General features: G+C 37.7%; 1 protein-coding gene across 2 annotated transcripts; it reads right to left on the reverse strand.

Annotated features, from left to right (window-relative positions):
- Nucleotides 1-8,353: 8,353 nt before the first annotated feature.
- LOC149402195 (glucan endo-1,3-beta-glucosidase-like) lies at nt 8,354-10,438 on the reverse strand. 2 transcript variants are annotated; one of them, XM_089609751.1, is made up of 4 exons: nt 10,359-10,438; nt 9,845-9,874; nt 9,307-9,784; nt 8,354-8,957 (listed from the first exon to the last, which is right to left on the reverse strand). In XM_089609751.1, exons 1-4 carry the CDS (start codon nt 10,405-10,407, stop codon nt 8,579-8,581), a joined length of 936 nt encoding a protein of 311 aa, XP_089465877.1. In that variant the 5' UTR covers nt 10,408-10,438; the 3' UTR covers nt 8,354-8,578. The 2 variants fall into 2 exon arrangements, with proteins under 2 accessions (XP_089465877.1, XP_089465876.1); XM_089609750.1 differs by having other exon boundaries at nt 9,307-9,874.
- Nucleotides 10,439-20,836: the final 10,398 nt, after the last annotated feature.

Genomic DNA, 20,836 nt, shown 5'->3' on the forward strand with positions numbered 1-20,836 from the left:
ACTAAATTTGAAGGAATGAATATGCTTGAAGAAGATACCATCTCTAAGTATCATGTGCACGTCCGAGATGTTGCTAATGAGTCTTTCTCTCTTGGTGTTCCTATGAGTGATGAAAAACTTGCTCAGAAAATTTGAGGTATCTTCCTGAAAGATTTGGAATCTCTTCCCAAATCTGGAAAAAAAAAAAAAAAAAAAAAAAAGAGCAATGGCTTGGCTTTAAAGAACTCGATCAAAAGGAGCATGTATATTCCGAAGTTGATGATGAAGTTAATGACACCATTAATTTGCTTGCCAAGAATTATAACAGGGTTATGAGGAAAGACTATTTCATCAAAAGGAAGAGGTGTATTCCAAAGATGTCTGGAAAGAATGTTTCTCCTGTTGTCAGAGACAACCTGCCTCAACAACAGAGCCAGAAGGGAGGAAATTCCCAACGAAATGGTCGTGGTGGAGATAGATTCAATAATTCCAACAGGTCTGAAGGAATTCAATGTCGTGAATGTGAATAGTTTGGGCATACTAAAAAAGAGTGCGCCAACTTTCTTAGGAAGCAGAAAATAGGCTACAATGCTACTCTGTCCGATGATCAATCTGATGAGAGTGAATCAGATCAGATAAGCAACTTCGTTGCCTTTACTACCTTTATCTCTAATCATAACCCTGATGATTCTATTGGTGTTGATAGCTCCTTAAATCCTAATAATAATTATATTCCCACCGATTATGATGATGAACTTCCTGATGAAATTCTTGTCGAAAGTTACAACATTCTTTACTCTAAGTGGATAGAAGAATCACAAGTTTTGGAGAAGCAAAAAGGGATGATTGACTCTTTCACAGAGGAAAAAACAAGGTTGTTGGAGACTATTGTTGATTTGAAGCGTGAAGTAAGTCATACTAACTCAAAACTTGAGAAGATGACCAAATCTGTGAGAATGCTGAACTATGGCACACATAATCTTGACAAGATTCTCATTATTAGGAAGCCTACGAAGAACATGAAGGGTCTCGGCTACACTCATGGTGCTTCCAGCTCCAAGACCACGTTTGTTCCTTCCACTCAAAAGAGAACTAGAAAGACGCCTCCCAAGATATTGCAGACATCAAGTCTTGACATGCGTCACATAAATTTTGAACATCAATCTGTTATTAGATCAATGAGGTCTCCAGTCACCAGACCTCGTTGGATCTGTCATTACTGTGGTCGTCATGATCACATACGCCCTTTTTGCTATTGTCTCTATAGGAGGAATCTTCATCGCCCTCAATTCTCCTGTAGACATCAATCTTTACAGTCTTCTAACGGCCACAAAGTTTAGAGAGTCAAAGCTAATTATCGGACTAACATTGCCTACACCGCTCTTCGTGCTTCAACTACTGAAGATTGGTATTTTGATAGTGGATGTTCCCGACACACGAAAGGTGTCAAAAGCTATCTGACAGATGTAAAGCTCTACTCAAATTGTCATGTTGCCTTTAGTGATGGAGGTAAACGTAAAATTATTGGTAAACGTCAGCTAAACTATCTTGGTCTCCTTTATTTGAAAGGTGTCTTATTAGTTTATGGTGTTACTGCTAACCTGATAAGTATTAGTCAATTTTGCGATCAAGACTTGCTTATTAACTTTACTCGTGAGGATTGTATTATGTCTGACAAGCAACAAGTTGACCTTATGAAGGGAGTTCGATCCCCTGATAATGGTTACATGTGCTTCCCCAACAAATATTCCCAAAGTCAACCATGTCTCATCTCTAAGGTTGACAAAGCTAAACTGTGGCATCAAAAATTTGGTCATCTTAATCTAAGAAGTATGAAGAAGATCAAAACTGAGAAGGCTATTGTTGGCATTCCTGAGCTCAATGTTGAGGAAGGAAGAATCTGTGGTGACTACAAAGTTGGAAAGCAAGTTAAAACGTCTCACAAGATGATGCAACATTTTACTACGTCTCGTGTTTTGGAGCTTCTCCACATGGATCTCATGGGTCCAATGCAGGTAGAAAGTCTTGGAGGGAAAATAAATGTATTTGTCTACGTTGATGACTACTCCATATACACTTGGGTTGATTTCATTCGTGAAAAATCTGACACGTTCGCAGTTTTTGAACCCCTTTGTAATAAGGTACAACGTGAGAAAGATGTAAATATCGTGGAATGGAATTTGAGAACTCTAGCTTCTCTGATTTTTGTGACTCTAAAGGTATCTATCGTGAATTTTTTGCTTCCATTACTCCTCGGCATAATGAGATTTTGAAGAGAAAGAATCGCACGCTACAAAAAATGGCAATAATTATGATTCTTGCTAAGCGCCTTCTATTACACTTTTGGGCTGAAGAACTGAATATCGCTTATCATATTCATAATTGAGTGACTATTCGCCGGCTCACTACTATCAGTCATTATGAAATCTGGTGGGGGAGAAAGCCCAATGTCATATATTTGGATCTATCTTCTACATTCTTGCTGATCGTGACCAACGAAGGAAACTTGATCCTAAAAGCGATGAAGGTATTGTTGCGATATTTTTATAACTAGCACGCAAGTGGACGTATCGAACAAGTAATAGTGTTACGTAAGTAACGGATATCGATCCCACAGAGACTAGTTACTCTAGCGACGTTAAACAACCTAAAGAAAATTGATTTCACTGTATTAAGGTGGGAGGTGCAAGAATTAACTATAATAAAAATAACTAAAAACAACGGAAATTTAACACGAAACTTCAAATAAGAGAAAATGGGGGTCACGACTTCACCGGAAAGCTAAGACTCGGGGGTTTCGGGTTCCAACAACTAGACCTACTCTACTCACGCTAATCTCATTCTCCCTAGAATATCACTAGCCTCTCTCGAGTGATCTAGCAACCTACGCAATTGACGGATTATATATCCTCTCGGCCTCTAATCCTATTAAAACAATCACGAGCAATAAACACGAGAATTCAAACGATTACATTAAGCTTAAGCCGTCTAGCAACCTAAGAACAAAACGAAGCATGGATTATGAGCATGAGTTTTCGCCCTCTCTCGAGTGACAGAAAACTCCTAAAAACAATCCTAAAGATGGCCAATCTAAAGAACGCATTAAGAACACATCCACACTAGCATGAATAATTGAGCAAATCACAGCATAATATCACCCTAACGAAACCCCCTAACCCAAATTAATCCGGCTACATCGCAACCCCGCTAGAAATCTAGCCTCTAACGGAATCCATAGTCAACAACATAACAATCAAAACAATAATCAACATAAACGTAATTAAGAAAAACACTATGAAATTCATGACGGGAAAAGTGAAACTATCAATTAATTGAGAAATAACAGTAATTGAGAGTAAGGTAAAGAAAGTAAAAACTATTAAAAACGGGAGTTCACGGTTGCTCGTTCGTCGGATCGTCGACTCAACTTCGCTCCCAAACAAAAGCTCTCAAAACAAAAGTGCAGCCAAAAGTAGAAAAAACTAAAACCATACTAGAATGAGTTAATTAGGTTACAAAAGGTGTTTTTAGCCCTGAGTGTGTGTTTTTCAGAGCGATCTGAGCCTTCCAATTCGATCCAAGGGTCAAGAATCCTCAAAAATTGCTAATTTCCTATTCCAGGAATCCGAAGGCGCGCGGCGCGCGGTAGTCCCTGCGCGGCGCGCGGACTCAGCTCCAGGTTATGCGCGCTCCGCGCATAAGACTCTGTGCGATTTCGCTGTTTGATTCCCAGTATGCGCGGCGCGCGACTAGAGGCCCGCGGCGCGCGGTCTCGGATCCTGTCTTCCCGCGGCGCGTGGTGGAGGGCGCGCGGCGCGCATATTCGCCAAATTTCTTGCCCTTCTCAATTTTGACTCCATTTTGACCATTTTCACTCCGAATCTCATCATCTTTCCACGAAATTGATCGTAGATGCTCTAATGCTCCTCTGAACCTGAAATTACTCAAAAACCTACTAAAAACCATTAAAATACTTGAGGACTCGTCGGTTTTCGGTTCGGGACATAGGAGTTTTACGCGTGATAAACGCACCTATCAGGTATTTCTCTTTAATATTCCAGAATTAGTTGTGCTTATCGTGTCTTTAATAAGTGGATTAATAAATCTATGATGGAATCTATTAATGTGGTGATTGATGATAATCCTGATGTTTCTGTGAGCTCTATTGATGAGGATGATAGTCATCTCGATAGTACATATGTCACGAATGATGCTGCTGACAATCTGGGCGACAATGATACTGAAGCATATGTTTACACTGATCAGCACAACTCCGATGATGAAGATGACAAGATTACTAAGACTAGAGGCATTTCCACTAGAATTCATAAAAATCATCATGTTGATGAAGTCATTGGCAATCTAGAAGAAGGCATCCAGACTCGAAGAAAAGATCGAGTCAAATACAGGGAGATGATTGGTAATGTGGGCTTTACTTATAAGATTGAGCCTAAGAACGTAAATGAAGCTATTGATGATGAGTTTTGGATTAATGCTATGCAAGAGGAGCTTGTGCAGTATGAGCAAAATGAATTTTAGGAACTTGTCCCAAGGCCCGAGTCTGTTAATATCATCAAAACCAACAATCGTCAGGTATCGTGGCACTGGCTTGTTTCTTGGGCTTGTTGAAGACTTTGTCCTTGTCAGGAATAAGTTTGATGAACACGAGCATGTTACTCGCATAAGACTTATTGCACAAGGTTATACTCAGGTGGAATGAGTAGACTTAGATGAGACCTTCGCTCATGTTGCACGTCTTGAAGCCATCAGATTATTGCTTGGAATTTCGTGTCATCTTCATTTCAAATTCTACGAAATGGATGTGAAAGGTGCTATTCTCCATGGGTACTTGAATGAAGAAGTGTATGTTGAACATCCTAAAGGATTTGTTGATCCAAACTTTCCTAAACAGTACAAACTCAGAAAGGCTATCTACGGTCTCAAGCAAGCCCCTCGTTCTTGGTATGAGAGACTCACTGAATTTCTTATTCTGAATGGCTATGTTCGTGGAGGAGCTGACGAGATTCTGTTTATGAAGAAAGGAAAATGAAGTCGCATGATTGCTCAGATATATGTCGATGACATAGTATTTGGAAGGATGTCTGCCAAGATGGTGGATCATTTTGTCCAACAAATACAAGCAGAGCTTGAAATGAGCATGGTTGGTGAGCTCAAATTTTTCCTTGGGTTTCAGATCAAGCAAATAGAGGATGATATTTTTTATCTCCCAAAGCAAGTACGCCAAAAACATTGTGAAGAAGTTTGGTCTTGAAAAGGCTTCTCACAAATGTACTCCTGCTGCCACACACATCAAGCTCATCAGAGATGACCAGGGAGAAGCTGTTGATCAAAGTATGTACGGAAGTATGAATGGAAGCTCGCTCTACCTCACAGTTAGTCATCCTGATATAACCTATTCTGTTGGTGTTTGGGCTCGCTATCAAGCATACCCAATGTTAGTCTTCATACTCAAATCAAACATACCATAAAATACATGTTTAGAGTTGTTGACTATGGGCTATAGTGTTGTTTCGATACCAAAGTGGAATATTGCGATGCTGACAGGGCTGAAAGTGCTGAAGATAGAAAGGGTACGTCTGGTGATTGTTTCTTCCTAGGGAATAACTTGATCTCCGTGTTTAGCAAGAAACAAAATAGTATTTCGTTGTCCACTACAGAAGCATAATATATTGATGTAGGAAGTAGCTGCACTCAACTTCTGTGGATGAAACAGATGCTTTCCGAGTATGATGTTGCGCAAGATGTCATGACATTGTACTACGACAATATGAGTGTCTTCAATCTTTTCAAGAATCTTGTTCAACACAGCAAGACAAAGAATATTGAGATCAAACATCATTTTATTTGTGAGCTTGTAGAAGAAAAGTAGATAAGCTTGGAGCATGTTCGTACTGATAAGCAACTGGTTGATATATTCACTAAAGCCTTGGATGCAAATAAATTTGAAGCTCATCGACATGCTCTTGGACTTTGTGTGATCAATTTATAGCATTTACTAGAGCGGTCGGTGTAGATGTTCATGACCCATTTATCTAGTTGGCTCAATTGACTTTGTATGAGATGTGTGCTTATTTATCTTATTTGTTCATGGAAACCCTACTTCTTCTTCCAAGGGTGTTGACTGTTGTAAAAGCCAAGGGCTTCGCCCTTAGTAGTATTGACGCATCCATCATATTTTTAGGATTCTTAGATGTGCACGATCGGCGGAATCATAAACTAATTGTTTGATGTGTGTAGTGTAATTCGATAAACACTTTTTCAGATCTCTCGAGCGTTGAAAATTGAAGATAACCAAACACTTGGGGAGTGTTTAAGTGTGGAAGTGAGTGGATCTCAAATTCAGGGGGAGCCTGAATTGGAATTCATAGGCGGTAATAGGAAAATGGCATTGAAACGGAGATCGTTCATATAAGTACATTGTTGTACAATTGAGTACTTTTCATTTAGTGATTTTTTTTTCCATTGGGCATACTGCCCTCCAGACTAGGTATGTTGCACCGAACTGGAATACCATTTTATGTGCATTTACTTTTACGCACTGTCTTATTCTAATCCATCAATTGCATCAGAATATATTCTCTTATACATTGACTGTACATTGTGTGCGACATATTTCATCTGATTAATCAGAATTTCATCTACATATGCTTATTATATTAGTTTCGTTGTTTATTTATTTTCATAATTTTATGCAGTTAGTTAATTATTTTTTTCCGCTTATTATTAGCAATATGACTAACAATATATTATAATGCACATGTGATAGGCTTCATGGTTGATAGATAAATAATGTACATTAATGGAATTTTTTAGTGGTTGTCGTAATTTATTTATTTAGTGATTGATTTGTATGACTGTACCGTTGTAGAAAGTTGATTTCTATAATGATTATTAGTACTGTTGTAGAAGCTCCGTTATATAATCCAATGTTTGTAGTAGTGCAACTAATTAGTATTTTATTTAGTAAACACTGAATAAAAAAATGATTATTCAACATTTTTTAAATGGGAAATAACTTACTATTAATTAAAACCCTAGAATACTTTAACATAGGAAAGTTAACTACTTAAATCATACTAAAATAAAAATACAAAATGAAAAATAGTAGAAAACAAAGAATAATAGAAGGAAAAAAAAACAAAAATTCTTTAAATAAAAATTGTCTAAATTCATATTGGCTAATTATTTAAAAATATGTAAACATTGGTTATTAATTTCTTCATTACTATAGTTTCAACTTCCTTAGTTTGTGCAATTTCTCTGTACATATGATGTTAAAATAAAGAGGGACTATGATGGGCAAGGGCCCTGGCGCGCACACCATTTTCCCTTCGCGCGCCCAGCGCGTCATCAAGGCGCGCCGCGCCTAAACCTTGCGTAGCGCACGTGGTGCTCCTTATGCGCCCAACCCATGAATTTTAGAGTTCGTTAAGCCCTCCTTCACCTATAAATAGACCTTTCATCCAAAGGGAAGAAGAAAAACTTTTTATAAACGCTCTCTACTCTATTCCGGAGTCCTGGAGAACTCTCTGCACCCGATTTCCTCTATCGAGCCCTAAATCTCCTAAAAATATTCACTACAAATATCGATGCTCCCACTTCGACTAAAGCAATCAGACTAATGTAGAGCGTCGGAGCGCACACCAGGTGTCCGCATACCCGGCTTAGGCGCAGCCACGTGGTACGGTCTTGGGTCAAACTCCCTGAAGTCATAAATCGTTGTTTAATTTTTAGGGACAACATGTTATACATTAATTCTAGGATTTTTTTTTCCCGATTTTAAAATTTGATGAGCGACGCCCCAATTCTCATAGCGCCTTCGGTAAGCGAAATTTTCCATCTCTTCTTATTCTCTCTTCTCTGATTTTTCTCACAGCGCGACTCCTCTGTGATTTTTCTCTCCGTTAAACCCAACCCATGCCGCCATTGTTTCTTCTTCTCGGTCTTGGAAGCTTCCGCCGGTCCTCGCTATTCCGTCTATCTAAACATTTCTAAGAAATTTTTGAATTTTCGTGGTTATTCATTAATTCTATGGTTTTTTCTCCAATTTGAAAGTTTGAATTTGTGATGGTTTTTGACCTAATTCTATAGTTTCCGGTACCGCCCCTCTAGTTGTCATCGTGCCGCTAGTATATTTTTTTTACCCCGCCGCTAATATTCACCACCGGCCGCTCAAGGTTTGAATTTTTTTTTAGTTTTATTTTAGTCTATGGTCGGTTTGAAGTTCTTTTTTTTATGCTTTCAAGATTTTCTCTCGGTATATTGATTATCTCGACCTCCCCAGCCACTCCAATTGTGTCTCCGTGCTTACGGCCGAGTCTCTCATTCCGTTAAACCAAAAATATACTGAATAAACAACAATTAAAAACTACTATTTTTTTTTTTTTTTTTTTTTTGCAAAATTTAGTGAGTACAACAAGTGATCACAACAGACGTTAACTGAAACACAAATATTATTGGCATCATTACGTAGGTCATATGATGATCCACACAAACACTGATGGCTATAAGAGATAACAATAACGAAAACATAATTATATTGCAGTAGTAGTGTGTGTGTGTGTATATATATATATAATTAGGTGAAATTAAGCTGGTATTTAGGTTGTTTGTCCGGCGAGAAAAGACCAAAATGCCTCTCCTCATCGCCACCTTTCTTGTTGTTCTCATCAAACATGGCAAACAAGTAGGCCTCGATCGGTCCCTTATCAGGCCTCATCGGCGTCCCGGCTCCCGTCTTCACTCGCTCCACCACGCTCTGGTAATACGCGGCGGCGTTCTCCGGCGAGGCACCGCCGGCTCCCTGGGACGGCCACCCCGTCTCGGACACCACCACGGTCACCCCGGCTGCCCCAGCCTTCTCCAGCGCTGCGTACACCGCATCCACCTGTGCCTCCATCATGCTCCCGTACGGCGTCCCGTCCGGCATCGTCTCCCCCGAGACTCCCAACGCGTACCTATAGGTGGACATTTTGACCAATTAAAATTAAGCGATTGATTTAATTTACATTTAACCGATTAATCTTAATCGAATAATTTTGACAGTTCTTTTGGCTCAAAATTAACCAAACAATTAATTTTAGGATCTATTAAGTAAATAATCACATTTACGGTTTGACATTGCTAAATAACCAATCATCAAGAAAATAATTATTGAAACTGACGATTAATTGGTAAACCGTTCTAACAATACAATTATTATCGGTCATATTCTTAATTGTTTCGAATGGTCAATGATTAATCCTTAACCATTAAAAATAGTTCAAAATTGAACCGGTTAACTATTTTGTCCAATTTTATGCGTACCCGAGATTGATCCCTGACTGCCCTCCCCCATACGCCATGAAAGGGTACACGTTGACCAGCAGCGGCGAGTCGGTTTCTGCCAGAAACTTCGCGATTGGCCCTGCGTAATTTATGACGGAGAAAGCCGCGCTCGAGGGCGGGTACGAGTCTTTGACGATTCCCATGTCCACTGCAGTGGAGACCTTGACGCCGCTCATGCCGGCGGCGGCCACGGCGGCGTGGAGGTTCTGCATGGCAGGGAGGACGTGGCGGGCGTTGTCCTCGTCAGAGTGGATCTCGTTCCCAACAGCGATGTAGCGGAGGCTGACGTCGGAGCTGAAGGGGAGGAGTGTGTCGCGGAGCCAGCCGGAGGCCGCCGCCGGGTCGGCGGCTAGGGCTTCAAGGCTATCTCGGGGGACGTCGACGATGAGTTCGATTCCAGACCCTCTTAGGGCTTCTAGGGCGTTGACGTCTGGCCAGTAAATCCGCATCTTTCCGATTCCGTTGGATTTGAAGAGTGAGATCACTTCGGAATCCGACGGGAGGTTATCCCCGAGCTTTCCATAACACACACCGATCGCTTGCGCGCCTGGAATTATTTACCAGGTCGTCATATGTCATTTATTTATGTAGTGCTATTTTGGATTGTATTTGCATGGACATGCAAAAGTGAACTTTCGGGTGCAAAAAGCATGTATATAGATTGATATTCTAAAGCTGAGATATCAATTATTGTGTACGAGCCACAATATGCTAACTACTGCGTTTATTGGTGATTAGTGAAAAATGCATCAGGAAAAGAAATCAAATAGTAGTTTTGATCGACTGTCGATATATCATTCGCTGAAATATGATCAAAAAAGAAAAACAAACAAAAAAAAAAACATACACCGAAATCTTTTTCTTTATTGCTTTTTATGATTGTTTAAGACGCCCTGTACATTCCGGACATTTAAATCATATGATAATATAAACTCCAGAGTGGAAAATATTTACAGTACAAAAACACACATATAAAGTCGAGAGAGAGAGAGAGAGAGAGAGAGAGAGAGAGAGAGAGAGAGAATAATCACCTGATATAGTAATCAACAGCCCAAGCGTTAGCAATACTATGGAAGTCATCAGGTTGAGCAGATATTATTGAAGAATAAATTAATACGTTACTCCCTTCTATGCATGTATATATATACTCGTTTGATTGCAGAAGAAAATCCAATGTCATAGTGGTATTCATAAACGGGTCATGTACGTCTATTTTACCAAGTAACCCATTAATAATATTAGCCCGTCAATCACTCCAATGCTTGGAAACCTTGCAATTAATATCAGACTGGCTGGTCTCTTATTTTGGGGGGGGGGGGGGGGGGGGGGGGGGGGGGGGTATTTGGTAAAATATGAACAACATCTCTTGTGTTTAATCGAACGCGATTCATTCATTCAGTTTACAGAAATATCAAACATCTCCAATCAATTTAATATAAATGACAATTATCTCCATGAAAATATGTTATATTGCAATTATCACTTTTTCGTTTATTTAAAAAAAAAAACAAAAATTTAACTCCTCAAAATACTCTTAATAAAATAAATATTTATTTACTATTTTATTAAAAAAAACTAAAACCTCTTTTTATAATAAAATCTTTAGCTTTTATAATGAAAAAAAAATTGATTTGATTTTTTATATAGAAAATAGAAAATAAAAATTTATTTTATTAAGAGTATTTTGGGGAATTTAAACTTTTTTTTTAAATAAACGAAAATGATGGTACTTGAGATATTATGTATTTTTATAAGAGAAGTATATGTCAGTTATATTAAACTGAAGGGAGATATATGATATTTCTGAAAATTGAAAAAATAAATTTCGTATTTCGATTAAATACAAAGAATATTATTGATATTTTCCCTCTTATTTATTTTTATGGTTGAGCAAGTGAAGTTCGTGGAATTTTATTACATGTATGTATTTTTTTTCTTTTTCTTTTTTGCCGTGTTGGCCAAATGAGAAGTCAAGCGGAAGTCCAGTAATATGAATGGTGTAAGCCGATGTCCTGGTCCTCATATCGTATAGTACAAGTCAATTAAGAAGACCACCGATAAGTTATGAGTCAATTGAGATCATAAATAAGACTAAAATGATTATTATATTATTACATGACCAAACAGATTATGATAAAAAAAGAAAAATAATTAGGCGAAATGGTTTGATAACAATGATCTGACTACTAGATTGTGTAATTATTTTTAGAAAGTCTTACATCTCAAAATCAAATCAGACTGAGTAGAAAGACGATGAAGTGCAACCATTCATTTTTCTCAATCTTAAGAAAATAAAGCCCAAAAATTAAGAACAATATTCAGGGCATGACTTTCATAATAAGTATGCATCGAGATCATCACTTTTTATCTTGTTTATTAACTTTTCAACCCAAATGTTACTTCTTAAATTTACACATGCCTAACAAATAGCTCGGAACCGCCAAGAATAAAGCCCGAGTAAAATAAACTCTAGAGATACTAAATAAAAGAACTAACCGTTCATAAGATAATAGCAAACCCTTCTGAGCAGAATCTTGAAGAGAAGAGAAACTGACATGTCAAAAATTAGTCAAATTATATACAAGTTGCTACGTGTTAAAAATAAATTAACCACCCAAGAACAATTGCCTAGACAATTAGCGTCGACAAGATTTAGATAACAATAACCACCCACTCCACTCGGATAGGTCACCAATCAATCATAACCCTAACCTTTTCTCTCTCTTATTAATTAGATCCGCATGTACTTAAGATGACCATGTCCAGTTTATATGAGTATCGATGCTTGACAGCTCTGTACCAATTTGTTCTTCACTAAACAATTGTTTTAACAATTTTTTCTATCATCACCAAAGATTTCTAAACGGATCTCGTGCAATATTGTCTCAAAAGAATGTTTTCCATGTTGTTTCGCTTCTAAATTACTAAAAATTGATATGTCGAAAAAAAAATGAAACGGATATATGTTAGAAACATATAAATATTTTTCGATGAAAAACTCATGTGCTGATAGAAATTTTTTTGCAAAATATGATTAATTTTAAGCTTATAGAATACATGGCATTTAAACTATAATAACTTATCTTTCAAATATAAATCAATACTCATCTATTTATAATATTATTATATCATAATACATTTATTTAAACTTACTTTTCAAATGTATTTATAGTCCCGGTCAGCAGGAAAATTGTTAATGTTGGACTTCGTTCTCCATTTACACGCAACTGATCAGGCCCAAATTGGAAGCAATTCAGCCCAAGCCCATGGCATTAATCCATTAAGGCCACGAGCTGGACACTGCATACACTCAGCCAAGGTACCAAAGAATGATCGAACTGGCCGAGTTGGCTTTGGCAAAAGCCAACTCGATATGCATTTGCGAGCTCACTTGTTGTAGACAGGAAAATAGGAAAGAAAAAGAACGCTAGGTTTTTGAAGCGGGCATTAAGCAAAGCAATATTGAAATGAACAATAGCATCAACACAAGGAGAGACACAGTCATTCAACAATCAATATCCAATTAAGCGAAATCCAAAGTCTAAATCAAGATCAACAATATTATCTCAAAAGACTAACAAGATTCAACTAAGATATGGAAAAGATAAACAAAATAGAGTTCAAGAGAAACAAATAAAGAGAGTAAGGGATATGAAGATAAAACTATGGATTGTTGATGAGGAATTTGAATGGAGAGAGTGCCACAAGCTCTTCTTTTTCCTCCTCTTCTTCTCACCAAAAGCTTCAATCTCCTTCAATGGCTTTTTCTTCTCTCTCCAAGCTCTCCTTCGCTCTAGGTTTTCTTTTCCAAAATCAATTCTAAATCCAAAATGAACTAATAAACCCAAAGTATATGGATATTTTCGGAGCCTTCTAGACCCTTGTATTTGATCCAAGGGTCTAAAACACATCAAAAGGTAGAGAAAACGAGACTGGGTCTACGGAGTGGCGGGCCGTGCCAGTGTAAATTTTGTGAAGGTGCGTTGCACCACTTCAATGGCTCACTGTGCCAGTGCAAACACTTTTGAAGACGCGTCGTGTCCGGAGCGACGCGATCCACGTGCAAGACTCTGATTCTTTTTTTACACCTCGAGCCTGGCGCGCCAAAGATAGGCACGGCGCGCCATGCTCCAAACTTGCTTTCTCGGCTTTCTGTGAACTCCAAAATGTTCTCGTTTAGCTCTTGAATATCCCATTTTTTCTCCACGAAGCTCCAAAAGCTCTCTTTTGACTCGAAAACATGAAAATTCACTAAAACTACAAAATAACATCAAAAGCTTCAAGAACAAATCTCGATTCACTCTAAAAATTATTGATAAGTGTGAATGAATCGCATTTATTGAATTGCACTCTCATAATTCATGGTAAATATTCACATGAGGAAATTGTAGTGATCGCCTCTGTGTTTGGTACGTACATTATCGCGAAGAACATGCCTGAGGTAGGCTCGTTTTGCTCTGGATTATTTGTGTGTAATTGTGAATAGAGTTTGAATCACATTATTTATGTATTTTTGTGGCATGCCTGAAGAAGTTTATGTACTAGTTAAGAGAAAGAAGATGGAAAGTGAGGAGGAAGAAAAATAATTTGGATATAAAAAGGATGATTTATATTGGTATTCTTAGCGTGATTTTTAATCTTTTTAATGTCTTCAATGTATAATTTCTTTGCTTACCTGCTTGCTGACAAATTTATGCTTGTGTAATTTTTAATATGTAATCATGCTGTACAATTTTGTATGTTTTGTTTGTACAATACGAGTAATTTATACACCAGTAATCGATATTGTTAACATTCACTAGGACAAAATACGTTATCCGGTGCGACGAATGTCGCATCTAATGCTTCAAATGTCGCACCTAAAAGTTTATTAGGTGCGACATTAGGTGCGACAGCGTCGCACCGGATAACCCGTCGCAGAAGGTATCGGGTGCGACATGTCGCACCTAATAAGTACATCTTTAGGTGCGACACTTTCAGGTGCGACATGTCGCACCTAACATCGCACCTATTTTCCTGCCAAATTTTATAAAATTGGCGGGTAAATACATATCGGGTGCGACAATGTCGCACCGAATATGTTCGCGCCATGGTATTCGGTGCGACAATGTCGCACCGAATATGTTTGTTAAATTAAAAAAAAAATACAAAATTAAAAAAGTAAATTAAAATTCATTTAAAATTAAATAAAAATTAATTAACAAAATTCTAAATGAATTAGAAATAATATTTTGAAAATAGAATTCTTAATTAAAAATACAAATTCTTTCCAAAAAAAGCGAAAAAAATGAATTCCTTTTTTTTTTCTTATAAAACTTATCGATAGTAGAATTTCCTCTACCGAATAAGTTGCCAGAACTTCGAGAACCGCTTCCGCGTCCTCGTCCACCGCTGCCTGACGCGCTGCCGCTCGTTCCGCCGCTTCCGTAAGGACGGTCTCGCAAGTAATCCATAGAACCAGGCGTAGAACCCGGCGTGGAACCTGGCGTCTGCTGATCCGTCCCACCTGGTTGCGATGCAGGCGGAGGTTGAGGAGTCGTGGGAGGCTGGTTGTGCTGATGGCTGAGGAAGGCGATCTGTTGCCGCATCACTTGCAGCTCGGCTTGTTGGACATTCATCTGAGCTCGCATCTCGGCAACCAATGGATCGGTCTGAGATGACGAACTTGACGAGCCTCCATCTAACGTTTGGGCAACACCCAACGATGACCTTGGGATCGAAGGCCCTAAACCGACTTCCCAGTCTCTGCGCACTCCCATAACATCGCGCATCGCGTACATCTCCGCAGCTTCTTGGGAGATCACGACGTTTTGCTCCTCCGCTTGCCGCAAAATATCTATCGTCTGGGCGGTGACTTGATTCTTCAAAATAAAAACACAAAAAACTTATCAGATAAGAAGAAATAAAGTAATTAAATATAGTAAATAAAAAAAATTAACTTACGTATTGCGTCTTCGCGAAGTCCGTCGTCCACGATCCCTTGGCGTCCTGGTGTTTTTCTAACCATATCGCTAAAGCCGAGCATATACTCCCATCTTCCCTTCGCTGTAATTTTTCAACATTAAAATATGTATCACATGTATATTGCATATTAATATTAAGAGACTTACGTTCCTCGAGCGATGACCAAAAAAACTAAGCGACCCTTGTCTCGCCTTCGTCTTCTTCATCTTCGAATTTTCCCGGTTGCGGATAGATTTCGCCTGCAAGACATAAATTCGTTAAGTTTAATTTTAAGAAATTCGAATAATCATCGGAAGTTCAACTCATACCTTATGCTCCGGCGAGTCGAACGTCTTTATTGCTTTCAACCAGGCTTCCTGGTTGTAGCCATCGGGAGTTTCATTTTTAGCGAGATCCTTACTCCCGCAAAATGTCTTGAAGAAGAGCTGCGACAACCTCGACTTCTGGCCACGGCGCATCCTCTTCGCATCGCGAATGATAGCCATATCAATCTCGTTACGAATAGGATCTGCAGGCATAAGCTCGCTACTCTCGGGATGTTCATAAACGAAGTTATACTCGTTATGAATCGAGTTCATAAGAGCCGCCACACTCTGCGCAGGCACATGATTCCAGTCTGGGAGGTCGACTGGAATGGTACTCTTGATCAGGTTTCCTAATCGGTTTTGGAACGTCCCGATCAACGGATTTTGCTCCCTGACGTCTTGGTAGAACGCCTGCGCAGTCTGATCGTAGCGAACTGTGTTCGCTCCAGGGGTCCCAACACGAGCTCTCGCAGAAACGACGCCAGTCGTTGGTCCCCGCTTCTTCCTCGGCATCTGCGGGGGGGTCACGCTCTCCTCCTGATGGGTCCTGACCTGAAGTAGACATCCTCTTTTTTGGTGTTGTCTAAAACTATCGGCTTCATCATCCCGAAAGGCACACAATTTTCAAACCGGAAAACATTGAGAGTGAATTGTTATGAATTTGAGAGTGAATCGTTAATATTTGAAATTTAGAGTGAATTGTTATGAATTTGAGAGTGAATCGTTAATAGTTTTAGAGTGAATTGTTATGAATTTTGTTAATTGTTATGAATTTGAGAGTGAATCGTTAATAGTTTTAGAGTGAATTGTTATGAATTTCGTTAATTCTTATGAATTTGAGAGTGAATCGTTAATAGTTTTAGAGTGAATTGTTATGAATTTCGTTAATTGTTATGAATTTGAGAGTGAATCGTTAATAGTTTTAGAGTGAATTGTTATGAATTTGAGAGTGAATCGTTAATCGTTAATTGTTATTTGAAATTAACTTAACTAATTAAATCACATAAACATTTAAATTTCAATTCAAATAATTACGATAATATAAAACTAAACTAAATTAAACATTTCAATTCAACTTTACTAACGAAATTACTAAGTAACAATCACATAAACATTTCAATTTCAATTCAAATAATTACTATAATCTAAAACTAAACTAAATTAAACATTTCAATTCAACTTTACTAACGAAATTACTAAGTAACAATCACATAAACATTTCAATTTCAATTCAAATAATTACTATAATCTAAAACTAAACTAAATTAAACATTTCAATTCAACTTTACTAACGAAATTACTAAGTAACAATCACATAAACATTTCAATTTCAATTCAAATAATTACGATAATTTAAAACTAAACTAAATTAAACATTTCAGTTCAACTTTACTAACGAAATTACTAAGTAACAATCACTTAAACATTTCAATTTCAATTTCAATTTAAATAATTACGATAATCTAAAATTAAACTAAATTAAACATTTCAATTCAACTTTACTAACGAAATTACTAAGTAACAATCACATAAACATTTCAATTTCAATTCAAATAATTACGATAATCTAAAACTAAACTAAATTAAACATTTTAGTTCAATTTCAACATTTATTCATTTTAATTTCAACCATTTAACTCAATATTCTAATTTAAACATATATCCATTTCAAATTCAATTTCAATACTAATTAATTAATTAACCAATTTCAATACTAATTAATTAAAAAAATAACCACACGGCCAACTTAAATTTTCCAAATCAATCTCATCAAATTCCCAAAATTCCTCATAGCCTCAACAATGACAAACCTTTAGAATACTCAACCAAGTTGCCCACCTAACCACACGGCCATGACAAAATTTCCAATGAAATTCGTCCAAAAAAATCAATCATAATTCAAACAAAAATTCTCAATCAAAAACCCAGGCATCAAACAACTTAAAAAAATCTTAAGAACATCAATCAATCCTCATAAAACAAAAGCCCAAAAAAAAAAAACCTTCAAACCCAAGAACACACAGATTCGGCCAAATCAATTCCAAACTCAGAAGTGAGAGCGAGAGAGAGATAGATAGATAGAGAGAGAGAGAGAGAAAGAGAGAGAGACGTACGTCACGGTGCCGGGGAGGTCACGGCGGCAGAGAGGCGCACGGGCGGCGGGGAGGTCACAGGCGGCGCGGGGAGGTCAGGGGCGGCGGGGGACGACCGGGCTGAGTTGAGGTGGTCACGGGTGGCGGGGGAAGACCGGGCTGAGCAGAGGTGGTCACGGGCGGCGCGGGGGACCTGCAAGTCGGAGAGTCAGATAATAAGAGATAGAGAGAGAGAGAGAGAGAGACATACCTTGGTCCAGGCGGCGCGGGGAGGTCACGGCGGCGGGGGAGGTCACGGCGGCGGAAGATAGATAGAGAGAGAGTGTTAGATAGAGAGGCGCACGGTTTGGGCGAGAGAAAGAAGACGCGCGGTATTTAAAATACCCTAAACTATTAGGTGCGACATTGTCGCACCCAATATGACTATTAGGTGCGACATGTCGCACCTAATGTGAAATTCCAGAACCAAAAATTTTCGGAGGGAATTTCTGACCGTTTTAAATTTTTTAACCCATTAGGTGCGACATATGTCGCATCTAATGGTATTAGGTGCGACAAATGTCGCACCCAATAGTATCAGGTGCGACAGTATCATATTGGGTGCGACAATGTCGCACCGGATAGCACTAATCATCAGCGAAATTTTTAGTCGCTTGGAGGACTTTCTGGTGCAACATGTCGCACCTAATATGTGCTTAGGTACGACATTTAGGTGCGACATGTCGCACCTAATACCCTTCCGCACCTAATATGTTAATTTGTAGTAGTGATTATTTATAAAATCGTTAGTTTTGAAAATATCATTGTTTGATGACATATATGTCATAAAATATAGGAGTTGATAACATGTCACCAAATGAAGGATTTGTTGACATAGATTTGTTGATATACAGATAAAATAGAAAGGATAAAATTAACAAAGGGTCCACTAATACTTTTCACATGATTATGCTTTAGGTTGGTTTTGCTAAAAATCTTCTAAAATACTAATATACTTGTATGAGTCCGAAACAAAATATTTACATGCCCATATTATTGGCTAGGCAACAAGTACCCAACTTACCAAATCGAAAAACAAAGGAGAGCATTTTGTATAGTCCAACTGATGAAGAACATTTATTCTATAGGCCCAATACAAGAGAAGATGAGGCCCAATTTGAAGAAAAAATTAAAAACAACAAAATAAAAAAACGAAAAAAAATATGATAATAAGACAAAAATGACTAAAAACAAAATTGGCCATAAATGGCAAAAAAATCGTCGGACGAAAAGATAAGCGATGATAAAACGAAAAGATGCTCTCGTCGGACGGTGGTGTAAAAACGATTTTTCAAGTGTAAATCAATAAGATATACTAGTCAAGTAGTCAATATTATTACGGTTAGTGATTTTCATCAGCGGCCGCTGCTGTGAAATAGATGTTGAGGCTCACATGGAGGTCCCACCTGTATTAGTATATCAGTGGTTGTTGACCGCTGATGCATATCAGCGCTCTATTATTAATATTAATAAATTGATATCGATATTAATAAATATTATTAAGCAACCAAGGTTATAATAATAAAGGTTAAGTGGGGGTTATAATACTTATTACAACGCATAACTAAAAAATATGATAAAAACGACAACTAGTATATTGTTTCAAATGGGGAACAAATCAATACACTTTTTTCACTCTCCTCCATCTCATAAGAGCATCTGCAACCAATTATACATATATATATATATATATATATATATATATATATATATATATCATTTTAAAGCAGATATACATTTAGGCATGTGAAAATAAGTAGCCAAATAATCTCAACCCGAACTCGCTTTTTAATTATTTGGGAGGAAATACAAATCTATCTTTTTATTTTTCTGGCTAGTTATGTAATTTGAAAACTTTAAAATGACCAAAGGTGAATACATACAGATAAATACGATAATGATTAGTGTCACAAAACATTTAGGGTGACATTGTACATTAACCTCTCATGCGCTATTTTGGAATTGATTTTTTAAGTTTTTGTAGATCTAAAACCTAAAATTAAAGTCGCAACTCAAGCCATTTTCGACACTCAACATGGTGGCATTTTCATATTCTAATTGAGCGTCTAATTCCGATGACTTCTGGTTCGTGTCTGTTTTATGGTGGTAATTTGATTTTACAAAAAATTGGCTACGTAAGCCACATAAACTATAGGAATTGTAAATTAGCCAACCTTTGGTAAATAAGTAGCCAATTTTCGCAACCTAAAATTAAAGTCGCAACTCAAGCCATTTTCGACACTCAACATGGTGGCATTTTCATATTCTAATTGAGCGTCTAATTCCGATGACTTCTGGTTCGTGTCTGTTTTATGGTGGTAATTTGATTTTACAAAAAATTGGCTACGTAAGCCACATAAACTATAGGAATTGTAAATTAGCCAACCTTTGGTAAATACTTTGTAAATAGCCAACTTGCATACGTGACAGCCTATTAACTACATTTTTTACGTGTTTGGCTGGATTAAATAAGTACTTTATTAATCTGTTAATAAGTGAACTTGGCTATTTACAAAAAATTAACGAAATGTGGGCTATATCCCAATTCACTATAACCGTGTGGCTATATAACTTAATAACCCTTGATATTATGATTCTCTAAGAAACAAGCCATAGTACCATGGAGTAGCACAAAAACTGAATTTTAAAGTCTTGCGCATACAATTGCAGCTCCATGTGCTCTTTAGTATGAGTGCATTACTTGCCCTGAGATCGGGTATATTGTCAATAAGGTATGTCAGTTTGTGCACTGCCCTCGCCTTCCTCATTGGAAAGCTACAAAAATAATCTTGAGACATCTGGCCGGCACTTTGGATTATGGTTTGAAACTCAAGCCATTCTCGACACTCAAACATGATGAAATTCTCAAATTCTGATTGAGCGTCTAATCTCGATGATTGAAGGTGCACTTTTTATTACTCGTTCTATTTTTTGGTGACAATTTGATTTCCTATTTCTGTGAGAAACAAGACACACTCTCAAGGAGTAAACCATAAGCTGAATTTCAAAGTCTTGCGCACATAATTGCAGAGTTGACTTGAGTTCGCTCTCTTCTCAGACACATCACCTTGTCATCTGCTGAACCGATGGTCTTGGTACATGAGCACC

This window comes from Urtica dioica, chromosome 3, assembly GCF_054948205.1.
Source record: "Urtica dioica subsp. dioica isolate 48M chromosome 3, U.dioica_male_clone48M_v1_H2, whole genome shotgun sequence".
Taxonomy (NCBI): Eukaryota; Viridiplantae; Streptophyta; class Magnoliopsida; order Rosales; family Urticaceae; genus Urtica; species Urtica dioica.